The sequence below is a fragment of the Equus przewalskii genome, chromosome X (genome assembly GCF_037783145.1).
Source record: "Equus przewalskii isolate Varuska chromosome X, EquPr2, whole genome shotgun sequence".
Taxonomy (NCBI): domain Eukaryota; kingdom Metazoa; phylum Chordata; class Mammalia; order Perissodactyla; family Equidae; genus Equus; species Equus przewalskii.
The window spans coordinates 25,321,745-25,336,575 of record NC_091863.1 but is presented as its reverse complement, the minus strand read 5'-3'; the positions used below and the strand labels follow the sequence as shown (position 1 = coordinate 25,336,575).

The 14,831-nt window shown below is 36.8% G+C and overlaps 1 protein-coding gene across 12 annotated transcripts in view; it reads left to right on the top strand.

Annotated features, from left to right (window-relative positions):
* The window catches only part of DMD (dystrophin), a 2,264,041-nt gene that overhangs the window by 1,957,381 nt on the left and 291,829 nt on the right, over window positions 1–14,831 (top strand). For all 12 annotated transcript variants that reach the window (XM_070604303.1, XM_070604310.1, XM_070604305.1 and 9 more), the window contains one exon: window positions 3,844–3,990. In XM_070604303.1, coding sequence (XP_070460404.1) covers window positions 3,844–3,990 — 147 coding nt within the window. The remainder of the gene's footprint in view (window positions 1–3,843; window positions 3,991–14,831) is intronic.

Sequence of the window (14,831 nt, the reverse complement as noted above, 5' to 3'; positions counted from 1 at the left end):
CAGAATCGAGGTCAACTGCTAATGTGAAGACTGACTTGGACACTCTCCTGCCTCCTTTTTCTCTTCCTCTTTTCTGCCATCAGTTACCTCCTTTCCTCCATCCTCAATGAGCTTAGTGCCCTGACGATGATTTCTAACTGGCTAAAGTTCTTCAATCTACTCAGGCCCATCACGATAGCGCCCCAAAGTAAACCTTTGCACCAAACTCTCTCTTTACCAACTGACCTTCCCCCCGTCGAAGCTTCCATTTCTCTTAACAAAAATTTAGGTATTCCGATTAAACTGAACATACGGCTTTTTCCCCTTAATTGATGACAATACTAGTAGCAGTAGCAGTGGTAGCAAAATAGTATTAGTAAATATTTATAATAGGTGCTCTCTATTCCAACTGAGTTAGGACCTAGAGTTCAACAGTTAATTGAAAAAGTCAGTTAAATCAGGAAATCATCAAAAATGGCTTAAACATTTTATCTTAGAATAGTCACCAATATTTTAATGTTGTGTAAGTTTTTTCTTTGAGTGTAGATTCACTAATTGGAGTTCTCCATAAATCACACTGATAATATAAACTTCTTGATTTCCAGTTTCTTTAAGGTAGAGAGAGTCCATCAGGAAGCATGAGAAGCATTCTGACTACAGAATCCTTCTGAATTTTTCAGATTGTTTTCCTAATCTTTTATGGTTGTCTTGTCCACACCCAATTCAACAATACTTTTTCGTTTTAAGCAACTTTCCAGAGTATTTAACCTGGTTTTCATAGAAATAATAAGTTATTTTCTTTCTTAGACTTATATTTCTTTGGTTTAGGAAATCTTTAATCAAATTATGTAATTGCAAAAGTAACTGGCAAAAACAAGTTTGAGAACACACACACAACTGACAGCTCAACTAATGAGTGCTGAAGGCCTTGCACACTGACGGATACCCTAACATTTTACTTAGAGGTTGTTAGAGGCCCCATTCAGTGTTTTTCACAGAGGAATGAAGACTCCAGCTAATCTGGTGAGTCTTAAATGGACATCAGTTAAGAGAACTTCTACTATAATTGCTAGATATGAGCAAACAAAAGAAGCCACAAGATCCCATGACAGTGGAGAGAGGGAGGGAGGGGGAAAGAAGGTGGTAGGGAGGGAGAGTGAGTGTTATGGTTGATTATGAGTGCTGGAACTTATTTTTTAATCCCCTCCATCCTCCAAAACATTGATGAAGGATTAAAATCTGTATCCTGAACTTTGGGGGAGGAAGTAAGTAAAACTCAAAATATTCTAATAAGAGACATTTGAACATGTAAGTTACATGATCCAAAGGGAGTTGAAATCTAGATATGACTTTACTGAGATGGATATTCAACTTAATGGCTGAGAACCATACTAGCGAAGACAGATGATTAGCATACAGGGTTAATCTGCAGTATTGTCAGATTCTGCCTGGCTGTCCTGCCATCTCTGCAATGGTTTCCTGTTTACACTTCCCACTTATATGATATTTACTTATGGTTACAAGAAACACATGTAATTATCCAGAAGAGAATGGTTCCATTTTGTAATCATTGTCCTTGTCCAGGTTTCCCCATTGACATTTAAGAAATCTGTTTTCTAACCTTTCTATTACGCAAAACAAAGTGATTATGGATCATTTCCTTTTAGAGATATGAATTCACGTATGTGGATTTTAACCCCCTCTCTCCATGGGCACTTATCCTGATTTTTTAAATCCATATATTTACTTATAAGGAAATGGAATAATAATATTTACTATCAATCCCTATAAAAACTTTCTTACTTTCAGACCGATTCCTATGATATTTCACTCACATGAAGTTGAATAAAGATGAATACATCAGATATGATTTTTTGAATGTATGTGGTCAGTCAGAAGAGTTTTTGGGTTTTTTTTTTAAAGATTGGCCTTGAGCTAACATCTGTTGCCAATCTTCTTTTTTTTTCTTCTTTTCCCCAAAGCCCCCCAGTACATAGTTGTATATTCTAGTCGTAGGGCCTGCTAGTTCTGCTATGTGGGATGTCACCTCAGCATGACTTGATGAGTGGTGCTAGGTCCGCACCCAGGATCTGAACCAGCGAAACTCTGGGCTGCCGAAGTGGAGCACGTGAACTTAACCACTTGGCCTCAGGGCTGGCCCCTGTTTTTATTTTTTATTGATGCATAATTCATATACTGTAAAATTCACCCTTTTAAAGGGCACACTTCAGTGGTGTTTAGTATAGTCACAAGGTTGTGCCAGCATCACCACTGTCTAATTCCGGAATATTTTCATCACTCCCAAAAGAAACCTCATGATTCTTTAATATAATATTTTTAAAGACTACCTTAAAAAAACTGTAAGTTTGAGCCAGGCCTGATGGCCTAGTGGTTAAAGTTTGGCGCTCTCACTACTTCAGTGGCCTGGGATCATTTCCTGGTCGCAGAACCACATCACCTGTCTGTCAGTAGCTGTGCTGTGGTGGTAGCTCACATAAAAGAAGTAGAAGGACTTAGAGCTAAGATATATAACCATGCATTGGGGCTTTGGGGAGGAAAAAAAAAAAAGGGAGCAAGACTGACAACAGATGTTAGCTCAGGGCGAATCTTTCCCTAGAAAACAAAAAACACCCTGTAAGTTCAACAGAGTGCTTAGCACAATGTCTCATGTTATCTGAGGACTATATAAGAGTCTTATACTCCATACAATACCGCGTTTTAGTGGTGAGATATTCAGGTTGATTTGAGAGGACAATGCCATTCTTATTTAGAATGTACATACTGGCTCCTTCCATTTGGAATGGGAGGGAATCAGAGTGTTATAGATGAGGTCAGTGTAAAAAATGGTTTTCTCAACATAGTGAACCAGAGAAATAACACCTGCTCAGAGCAAGCAAGTCAAAACAGCACGTATAGCCAAGTAAGTGATGCTGTCCTTGTGCACAGACATTACATTACATAAACTGTTCTCCTCAGTGAGGGAATTTGTCCCTTAGAAATTGCTCATTGGAACATTTGGACATCATGCATCATGTTAAAGATCCATAAATGTCATCTGAATAGGGTAGATATGATGCATGGTAATATCCTCCCCATATCTGCATAGGGTTCTTCTGCTCAACAGATTGTCGTGATGCATTGCATCAGAGAATCCCACTCCAGTGCTTCAGAGACAGCTGAGAAGCCCCATGGGAGCCTTCTTAAGTCATTGCCACAAGGACTAAAATACCAGGAGAACAGGAAGCCATTCTTAGGACTTGACAAAATACCCTAATCTCCAAATGAATCTATTTATTATGTAGTTGGCACAAAGTAGGAATGTAATATTTTATGATTGAGTATATCTTTTTAATGTAAAAAAAAGGACCCATTTCTGGTTGTGAGATGAGTAGAATTTAGAATCTAGCAGCACTGTATTTTTCCTGTTACTTTACCAATCCAGGATTTTTTTGGAGAGGTATATGATATAACAATCTGGAGGCAGGCAAACCTAGATATGGATCCTAGGTTCCACAATTTTGACCCGTAGGCCCTTGGGCAAGGTCTAACCTCTGCGAGTTTGTTTTTTCATGTCTCAAATGAGAATTCTCCAACTACCAACCTCATAGGGTTATTGTGTAGGAATAAAATTGGATTACACGTGGACAGAGCTCATCACAGGATTAGGCACCTAAGATGTGCTCAATAAATGTTAGTTATTTTTCACCTATTAATGAATGTTCACTGTTATAATATCACGATAATAGAGCAAATGTCACTGACACTGAACCCCAAACACAATAAGATATTTTGTAGTTCCCATGTGTCTCCTTCTTTGCTTTAAATGTTCTTATCTTCCAATTTACCCTTGACTATTTCACACAGGCACTTCGAGGAGAAATTGCGCCTCTTAAAGAGAATGTAAGCCACGTCAATGACCTTGCTCGCCAGCTCACCACGTTGGGCATTCAGCTGTCACCTTATAACCTCAGCACTCTGGAAGACCTGAACACCAGATGGAAGCTTCTGCAGGTAGGCACATTACGAGCATTGCGGTTCCTTGTGACAATAAGAGAATATACAGATAAAGCTTGTTTGTAAGGAACAATAAAAGTAATTTTTCATGTGATGTTCACAATAATATTTGTGAGTGTAGGACATTTTGTATTACTTAATAAGTCACTATATAAATGTTTTAAGGTTATTAATATTAATTTTTATAAATGGTTGAAAGTTAGACTTTACTATATCTTGCAATAAACATGGAAGATAATGCTGAATCATGGTGGAAGAGCTAAATTACTGGCATGCAATTACTTTGTGCTATTATTGCTTGGGTTCTCAAAACATCTTCCCCTTTGGAATCCTAATTTAAACAAAAGTCAAAAGTAAGACACATTCTAAAACCTTTTAAAGCAGGAACATCCTATCACAAACCAACACGGAAGTTTTTCATGGGTTTGTATCATAAATATAGGGACTGTAAGTGTGCTCAAGATCACGCTTATTAGCTGCAGAACCTTTGGTAAGTTATTAAAACTCCCTATGCCTCAGTCTTTCATCTGAAAAAAATGGGGATATTAGGTGTCTCTAAAATATCAGTTTGTTATTAGGATGAGAAGTCAAAATACATGGAAAGTGCTTGGAACAGTGCCAGCCACACGGTAACACTATATAAATTCTAGCTCTTGGTAATATTGCAGTTGTTGTTATTAATTATTATTATTATCATTATAACACAGGTTTTGGAGTCAGACTTTCTAAGTGAGTGACCTTGAAGTCACTTGACCTTTCTGATTGTTAGTTTCCTCATTTGTAACATGCCTGCTGCTAAATTCATAGTATGAACTAATTCACGTAGGGTTATTAATACAGTACCTGTTTCACAGCAAGAACTCGGAAAATGTTTGTCATGGTGGAGGAGGAGTGTGTATATGTTCTTTATGTGAAGGACACTGTTAAACCCCAAAACCCTAAAACTGATTCAACCATAGATTTAGAGAATCGTTTTCTCTCCTTTTTCAATTTCATAGGATACAGACAGTATGCTCCTGAGGACAGAGAGGAAACTAGGTTTAAAACTATTTTCTTTCAATGTTGTAATAAAAAAATAATAAACCAGGTTATTTTTCCTATTGGCAGTCCATTTAGGGGTATGATTGAAAGTTCTGTTAAAAAATTGCTAGATCTTTAATAAAAACAAGTTCCAAATTCAAGATCTCTTGAGATCTCATATAATTTAATTCTTGTTATGATGGATAGTCTTGAAATATTTGTATGATAGATTGTTATAAGTGGCATCCACTAAAGCAAGGCAATATAGTCAAGCAACGACATGCATTTCTATGTCTATTTGCTCCACAGGGCTTAAGTACTATTAAAATCTTATCAGTTTCATCCTTTGTATGTTTTTTATTTTAAGCATAAATAAAGAAAGTAATAAATGTCCAAGGAAAACCAATGGCTACATTTGCTCCATTCAAGCACGCTGGAACTATATCTTAAAATTCCTTTTAGAGAGCTGAATGCCACATTTGCTTTCAGAATGTCGTACAAGGTTTGCGACAGTGGCATGTGAATTTACAAATGAGGTCAAAACATTATGACTGACAGGAAAAGTTACAAAAATCAATGTTAAGTGATCCATTGTAGTTTCACTATTTATTTAGATGTAAAGTATGAGAAAATATTCATAGCTTAATTTTTATCCATTCTTTAAACTGAATAAGGACTTGGTCGGAAATATAAGGAAGTACATGAAAGGAGATGGTACGATGTGGTAAAAAGAGCATTGGCATGAGTAGTAGAAGGCCTAACTTCAAACTGAATTCAGCTACTATTTGACCATGTTATCTTGGGAACCTCTCTCAGCTTCAGTTTCCTCATTTGAAAAATAAGACAATCCATTTTATCTAAGGTCACATCCAGTTCAGTCCTATGATTCTGTATCTGGATAGCTGGGGGAGATACAATATGACAAAATTTAGTTTAGATCAATGGAGTTGCTCCATCAATTAATAAGACAGATGTGGTTTGTTGGAATTATGCTTTCCCTTCCGTAATGCTCATTTTTAAGCCCTTTGTCCTCAAACCCACATATACACAGCCTTCTCATATTAAACAGTTCCATTGTTTTGTGGTCTATGCTTTTATTGTGCCAAATTTCACACGTTGCTATTTTTGAACATGACCTTAAGGATATGCTTAAAAAGTGTTTTTATCAGAAATCTGATTAATCTGAGGTTTTGGTTTGCATATAACTGAGTCAAGTTGATTCCATTCTTTTCTTTGGCCCTTATTCTAACCACTCTCCTGTATTATAAATGTGAGTCCTTGTTCAGAAAGTGAACAAAGCAAGAAATGAGATTCACATCAAACAACTTTATCCCCATTTACTGGAAGAGCAACTCATATGTCCTGTGGAGAACATTTGCATTTAGAAGAATGTGAGACTAAAGAATCACCCAGCTTCTGTGGAGGGAAGTTTAAGCCCACCATCATTATGACATCATAGTTAATAAAAGATAAAGAGTTTAGCTGCAATGCTGTGTCAGTTACGAAAATCACGATAAAAAATAAGTATGAATTCATCTTTGTTTCTATGTCTGCTAAGACAAAGAGAAATCAAGAAATAGAGACTTTGAGTAGTGGGAAGGCAGATATAAACCTAAGAAAAAGAGTCTTAAATTTGGGCAAAATAGTATGATAGAAGGCATAGAGTTACATACTACCTGGCTATGCCAACTTGATATCAGAATATCCTGGGTTTAGTTACGTGATCCATTAATTTTTATTTTAAAAGAAAACCATGCTGGTTTTTTAGCCATACATACTATCAGTCAAAATGATAGAAACAGATAAACCATGTAGATATGAACATCAACAGCAGAGTAAGACCCAGTCACAATTTATCTGTACATGGAAATAGAGTGTATAGAGAGTTCTGAATTTATTTTGAATCCACAAATAGAAATTTAGAGACATTGCTTTGCCTGTTTGAAACACCCTGTGGGAATAAAATCCTATTTTCTCCCTCAGAGTGAACACATTAGTATGGATATTTCTACTAGACCATTTCACAGTGTATTTTTGGCATAGGAAACCATCATTCCTTGTAGTTACAAAGAGATTTCATGTACATTATCTCATTTAATCCTTATAACATGGTTATGTATTACGATTCCTTATTATCACTATTCCCTTTTACAAGTAAGGAAACTAAAACTTTGAAGCATGAAGTGACATAGTCGCAGCCACACAGCCTGTAATTGTCAGTCAGTATCTGAATCAGATCTTCTGAACTGCAACTCCCATGCCCTTCTTATTTCCTCTTCTCAAAGTCCTATTAAGTCTGGACTCAACAAAGTCATACTTTAAAGCTATTTTGGCCAACACAGGTATGAAATACTTCACTTTTTTTTCATGCTTCGCCTCTTTTTTAAATGATTCTCAGGGATATTAAGTTTGAAATCTTCCTTTTACAAACCGATGGATTAATGAGCCCAGTTCAGTGTACCTCTTAAAATCACAGCTGTAGTTTCAAATGTAAAATTAGAAAGCATTCTATTCCTCATTGTCTTTAGAACTCAGCAACTGTACTAAAATCCTCCAAAAGTGATTTTAATGAATTAGCTCTGAGAGCAGGACCAATGCTAATATTTGGTCCAGTAGAAATGAGTCTCGAAACCGAATGGGAAGAAAATTAAACTGATGATAAACCTTTCTGATTTTGAAGCAGTGCACACACATTTGGTGGTGTGGTTGTGCTCTTTACTCACCAAGCACAAGTTCTATCGGGAATGTTCTCCCATAGGGCATATTGTAATCATTTCTCTGCATATCATGAGTAAGCCCACAAACAGCAAGAGAAGCTGCAAATACACTTTAATAGAAAGAGGACATGCTTTATTGCCTGTAGGATGTACGGAATGTAATCACGTGAAAAATATCGAATTCGGAGACATTTCCAGGTATGACATTCTTTAAATATGTTTAAGGACAGAATCATGAATTATGTATGCTTTTAAAGGTTTCTGAGATTCTTCCAAAGTCATGCAGACAGTTATAGACTCCTTCACATCTCTGTGGTAACTTTCTGTCACGGAGATCTACACTATCATCTTCTGCATACTCCATTCTTTCTTTCTTTCTTTCCTTCTTCTTTCATTCGATCAGTACTGATTGAGCATCTGCTGTTTACAAAGCAGATAGTGTAATCGTCCTATCTAGTCCGAGAGCATACTGACCAAAACGCCCTTTACTGCTTATGCCATCTTAAGCAAAATTTTATGGGTGGATTTGCTTTTATTACTTCCATAATGGCCCACCCTCTCCCCCTTTCTCCATGTTATAAACAAAAAATAAAAATGGGCTATTATAGTACTAACACTATAAACGTAATACCTTTTCAGTTCTCAGAATACAGATTCTTCAGTAATTTCTGACTGGGAATTTGGTCTACATAATCAAATTAGCAAGATTCATGGAAGGACATGGGATCATATTGAGGTGGCCAATAGAAATATTTGCATGGCTTTGTTTTTAGAAAACTAAGAAAGATTTCTAATTTAAAAAATTAAAACTTCCAGCAGAGCAGCTTCTGTTCTTTCCTTTGGTGAGATAGGTTTTTGAAGCGGGCTTCTCTCTCTATGTATGTATGTTTGTCCTTGTCATTGAGTACAAGATTTGACCTTTCAACTGTGTGGACAGATTTTAAACATTTTCCTCACACTCTTTTTTTTTTTTTTTAAAGATCCTGTACTAATCATTTTGCTTTATGAGGTCCTTTCTAGGCAAGGAGCCTAGGCAAGCTGTGCCATCTGCTGTTTGAAATAATGTAGACCTATTACTAACGGAGGGTGAGGAGAGGACATCCAGCTTCCTCCACTTCAGTTTTGCTAAGGCTTGGTTCTACTGATGTCTTCTTCCATGTCCTTCCTTGACTTCTTCTTTAACAAGACCAAAAATTTGTCTGCTTCTGGTTAGACCGCAAAACTCAGGAGAAAATGATGAGTCTGAGGCCATGCTCAAAGGAAATATGTCTTCCTACATCAGTGGTTCTCAAATGTGAGTGAGCATCGGAATCATCTGGAAGACTTAGGAAAACACAGATCATGGACCCACCTCCAGAGCTTCTGATTCAGCAGGTCTGGAGCAGGGCCTGAGAGGCTGCATTTCTATCAAGCTCCCAAGTGAGACTGAAGCTGCTGAGCCAGGGACCACACTTCGAGGACCATTGTCCCACATTAAGCACTTTCCGGGGACAGCCAGGTTTAAAAGATTTAAAAATACATATATATATATGTGTGTGTGTATATATATATATATAAAATACATGTAAATATATGACTTCATACATATAAATATATGATACATATATTTACATATAATACATATAAATATATGATATAAAAATACATATATATATATGGCTTCTTAAGACACTTTGAGAAGTTTCGAGGCAGGTTGTAGAAAGTAAGTATAATGCCATGCAGAAAGTTCTGTTTTAGACGAGTGTTGCAGTGCCATGGGAACATGGAGACCCAAGCTCTTAATGCTTGTCTTCAGTGCAGGAAGAGAAGGGTAAATGGAAACTTGGAGGGTGAAGGGAAATGTCCTGGTAACACAATTTGCTGCTCTATGGATTTATAAATATAAACCCATAAATGTAAAAATGGATCAAAAGAATGAAAAGAATGTAAATAGGGATTTATAGTTCCTATATTTTAAGTCACATGGTCTAGAATTATGCTGTCCAGTATGGTAGATACGTGTGGATTTTGAGCCCTTGAGTGTAGCCAGTCCCAATCAAGGTGCATTGTAAGGGTAATATACACATCAGGTTTCAAAGACTTAGTTCGAAAAAAAGAATGCAAAATATCTCATTAATATTTTTATATTGATTACCTGTTGAAGTAATAATATTTTTATGTCTTTGCTTAAGTAAACTATATCATTGTAATTAATTTCACCCATTTCTTTTTATGATTATTCAGACGGCTATTTTTTCAACGAAGTGAGCCTGTCACTTCAAGTAAAACAACTGGCAGTGTTTCTTTTTACTTTTATAATATGTCTACCAGAAAATTTAAAATGACATATGCAACTCTCATTAAATTTCTATTGGATAGTACTGGTCTAGAACATAGTTCTCAAAATCTAGCATGGATAAGATTCACCTGCAGAGCTGGTTAAACCACCCCCTGAGATGCTTCTGTAGGGACCGGATGAAGCCTGTGATTGTGCATTTCTATCAAGCTCCCAGGGGATGCTGTTGATTTGTGACTACACATGAAAATTTGTCCCCAACTATGAAGCATAGAATTTTACAGAGAGGTCTACAAATATGTTTTCGCATCAAGCATCGTCTGTAGCTTGAATACAAAATTGCCTTGCCCAGATACCACTATTTTTCATAATTCAGTAAATGCAGTTGTGTTACTAAGCGCAAACAGATTTTTCTCAGCTGGTCACTTTTTCTCAATTGACAGGTACTAAGTAGTACTTCCATCATGTAGGGATCCTATAATTCGTGCAATATTAATCAGAGATCCACAGGCTCAAAAGGGTTGGAAGCCACTTAGCCACAAATATTGTAGTAATGTAGGAAAAAGTACTCCAAAACATTCTAAACAGTAGGTAGCTCATAAAAAGATTTCAGCGCTAACATCTAGTTTCATGTGCACACTGGCAGGAGTTTGTAAAAAGCTGAAGGTAAGGGAAATGAAAAGAACACAGCAGAAAGAAGAATGTGTTTGTTTTAGAAAAGGTTAGGTCACAGGAGGATTTGTTGATATTAGGAATAGAATGACCCATGAAAAAAGGACAATTAAGTTCGAGGAAAACATCTTTTCAGTAAGGAGAGAGCAATCATTTACGCTTAACCTCATTTCTGTTTAAACAAAAAGAGAGGGAAATGAACAAGGCCCTTTAAAGATTTAAAGAAGAAAGCGTAAATCTAAATGCCCAGGATGGTTACAGCCCTTAGAACGCTCTGAGGTCAAGGTGTGCTGTCAGACTTATGGACATTTTCCTCAGTCAGTGTGGTTTCCAGTGTTTTCACAGCTAATTGTACTTGATTCAAAAGGAATGATACTGAGATTGCCTAGGTAACCTTGAAAGTAATGTGGCCCAGGTGGCCCAGAGTCCATCCTCCTTACCCCGAAGAAGAACAGTCCAGTTTTCAAGGACGTTCTCTATTTTTTTTAAAAAAAGGCATCAGGATATGTGGAACCATATGGAGAAAAATGAATGATGTAGGGAGTGTGACCAAAAAAAATGACATAATGTACAAAATGAGAATGAAGCCAGTAGGAGTCAAAGAAGTATTTATTAAAGAGAATGAAAGGCATATTAATTTTTTCAGAGATTTTATCATTATGAAGTATTAGTTAGGTTACCCAATTGCTTGATCTTTATGTACTACCTAATTCCTAATTTGTTTTAATCAGGAACTATATTTGCTAGTTCTGAAGGCAACTGCTATGGTCATCCATATACTAAGTGTTTTATTATTGTTTTTCAAAATGCAATGTGTTCCTGTTAAATGTGTTTAAACAGCAATTTTATGTACGTATGTATTTCTTTTCATTTCTGCTATCTCTAATTCTGTCCTAGAAATATGCATATCAGTAGGTGTATTTAAAATTGCCGTACGCTCATATCTTCTCTTCCTTCTCGCTTGTTCCGCTTCTGACATTTGCCCTTCCCTCAAATTTCTCACTGCTTTATTCTTTATTCTGGTAAGTGTCCTCCAGCCTGCCGTCGCTCCTTCCTCCCCCCTGTCTTCGGCCTGTTTGCCCTGCTTATTTGCTTTTTTGCTTTTCCCACTGTCCTGCTGCGTGTGAAACACTCGGCCAGCAGCTGCTCCCATTTCCCATGCTACGTCACGCACAACATTCAAAGAGCTGCTGTTCTCACATTTCCACCAGAAAGACGCCCCCCTCCTCCTTCGCTGCACATTCCTCTCGAAATAACCGCCTTTCAGACCATATGAAAAGCTGAATGTTAAAGCCAACACTGTGAGGAGGCCTGGAAACTAGCTTATGAAATTCAGAAAGGCTACTTTTAAAGGTCAATACCACAAAGCGAATTTTAAATGACTGTAGTTTATCTTAATATTTCTTTATTCTTATAAATTCTGTAACGTCCTTAATTATCATTATGATATTAATTCTCCCTTCAAACGATATATTCATTAATTTCAATGGTAGAGATGGAATGGAAAATATAATAAATTAGCAAATTATTATATTAGAAATACAGTTTTTTACACAGAGTTATACTTTATTGGGCCAACGCAGTTGCACAATATACGTTTGAGAAGAATTGATTTTAGTGAGTACTGTGTATTACTGAAATTAATAACTAGCACTTATCTAGTACTTACTGCACGCCATTCACTATGCTAACCCTTTTTACATGGACTAACGCCTTTAAGCCTCACAACCCCCCTCTGAGGTAGATACTGTTTTTATCCTCATTTTAAAGATGAGGAAAAAAGAGGTTAGGTGGCTTGCCCCAGGTCACACGGCTGGCAAGTGGGAGAGCCAGGATTCAAACCCAGGCAGTCCGGCTGGGAAATCGGTCAGAACTACTAACTATAGGATAGCGCCTCTCTGATACAAAGTTAGATTGACATGACAGTATTTCTTCTTCATTTACAAGTCAGCCCTTTAACCAAAAAGTATAACTCCCTCCTCAAATCTATTAATTTGTCAGGAATCACGTGCATCAGGAGTTTAGGAAATGCAGATTTAAAGCAGGATGATTATATGAATCTCAGACCACAATCTCAGGAATAGCCTGTTTAACCCAGAGCTTGAATCATTCACAGATTAAAATCGAGAATCTGTCTCCTGTCAGACCAGGAGGACTTAATCCTCAAACTCTTCCTGAAGTGAGCCAAAATACTCCTTCAGTCAATAGATATTTTCCATCCAATAAGTATTTCTGGTACCTACTCTCTGCCAGATGGTGTGTTAGCGAATAGAGATGCAGTCGTGGAAAAACCAAACACAGGCTGTGCCCTCATGGAGGTTATCCTTTCTTGGGAAGACAGACATTAATTTAAAAAATACCTCAGATAATTAGTACAAGTTGTGCTAAGTGTCATGAGAGAAAATGAAGAGCATATAGTGAGGACCTAAGTGTGTGTGTGTGTGTGTGTGTGTGTGTGTGTGTGTGTGTGTGGTGAGGCTGGGAGGCAGGGAAGGCTCATCAGGAAGTCTTCTCAGAGAAAGTGGCCTCCCAGACGAAACCTAAAGGATGAAGACAAGTTAACTGACTTTTTTCTTCATCTATAGCTTTTATTTTAAATGGCCTGAAGCTTGAGACTAACAAACTAAACAGAGTAGTAAAATTCCAGTATGTAAATTTAATAACTAGGAATCATTTGAAGTAATGGACTGCAGAGTTAATGTGTAATTAAGTCACATAGAAGGAAGATTTCCTAGCGTTTCCTATCATAAACAGACAGCATCCTGGTGACTTTCTTCGTGGCTGTTAGGAAAATCTAGAGCTACGTGTTTGCTCACTTAATCATGAGGTCTATCTGCCCCCACCTGAATGTCAGCTCCATGGGGGCAGTGGCCCAAAATCCCACATCCAATGACACTTGGCAGTATCTTTTATATAGTAGGCATTCAATAAATATTTCTTGAATTGCCAAATGGATGAAATTAAGCAAAAATTTTATTGAGAACTATAAAGTAAACAGAAAGTTATAGCACAGGGGAAAAATAGGAGGCAAAACTCATTTCTGAAGTAGGATGCATGTCTAGATCTGTGGATTCATAAAGTTAACCAATGCTTAAATAATTTTCCCAGAATTCCAAAAAGAAAAAGAATTGATTAAAAATTAAATATGCATTCTTTACTCTGTGGTGAACATAGTTCACACGTATCCTAGACCTTTATGAACAGTTAATGATCTGTGTGCTCTGAACAACGTGGAATGTACTTACTTAATGTTATATTTGGAGGAAAATGAGATCAAATAGCTTCCTTTCCTACGCCCCTTTTTTATTGAGATATAATGGACATATAACATTATACTAGTTTCAGGTGTACAACATAATGATTCGATATTTATATATATTGCGAAATGATCACCACAATAAGTCTAGTTAACATTCATCACCATACCTAGTTACAAATTCTTTTTCTTGTGATAAGTTTTAACATCTACTCTTTCAGCAACTTTCAAAAATACAATACAGTATTTTTAACTGTAGTCACTATGCTGTATATTACATTCCATGACTTATTTATTTTATAACTGGAAGTGTACCTTTTGACCCCCTTCACCCATTTGATCCATCCCCCGACCTCTGCCTCTGGCAACCGCCAATCTGTTCTCTGTATCCATAACCTTGTTTGTTTGGTTTTTGGTTTTGGTTTTGGTTTTGTTTTAGATTCTGCATATAAGTGAGATCATACAATGTTTGTCTTTTTCTGTCTGACTTACTTCACTTAGCATAATGTCCTTGAGGTCCATCCATGTTGTTGCAAATGGCAAGATTTCGTTCTTTTTTATCGCAGACTAATATTCCAGTGTGTGTGTGTGTGTGTGTGTACCACAGTTGCTTTATCCATTCTTCCATTCTTCCATCAGTGGACACTTAGGTTGTTTCCATGTCTTGGCTATTGTAAATAACGCTGTGATGAACGTAGGGGTGCATATATCTTTTTGAATTAGTGTTTTTGTTCCCCTTTTTAGAACAGCTTTCTTGAGGTATCATTAACACATACATATTTAAAATGTACAATTTGATGAGTTTGATATATGAATATAACCTGAGAAATCATCACCACATTCAAAACAGTGAACATATCCATACCCCTAGAAGTTTCCTCGTGCCTCTTGGTAATCC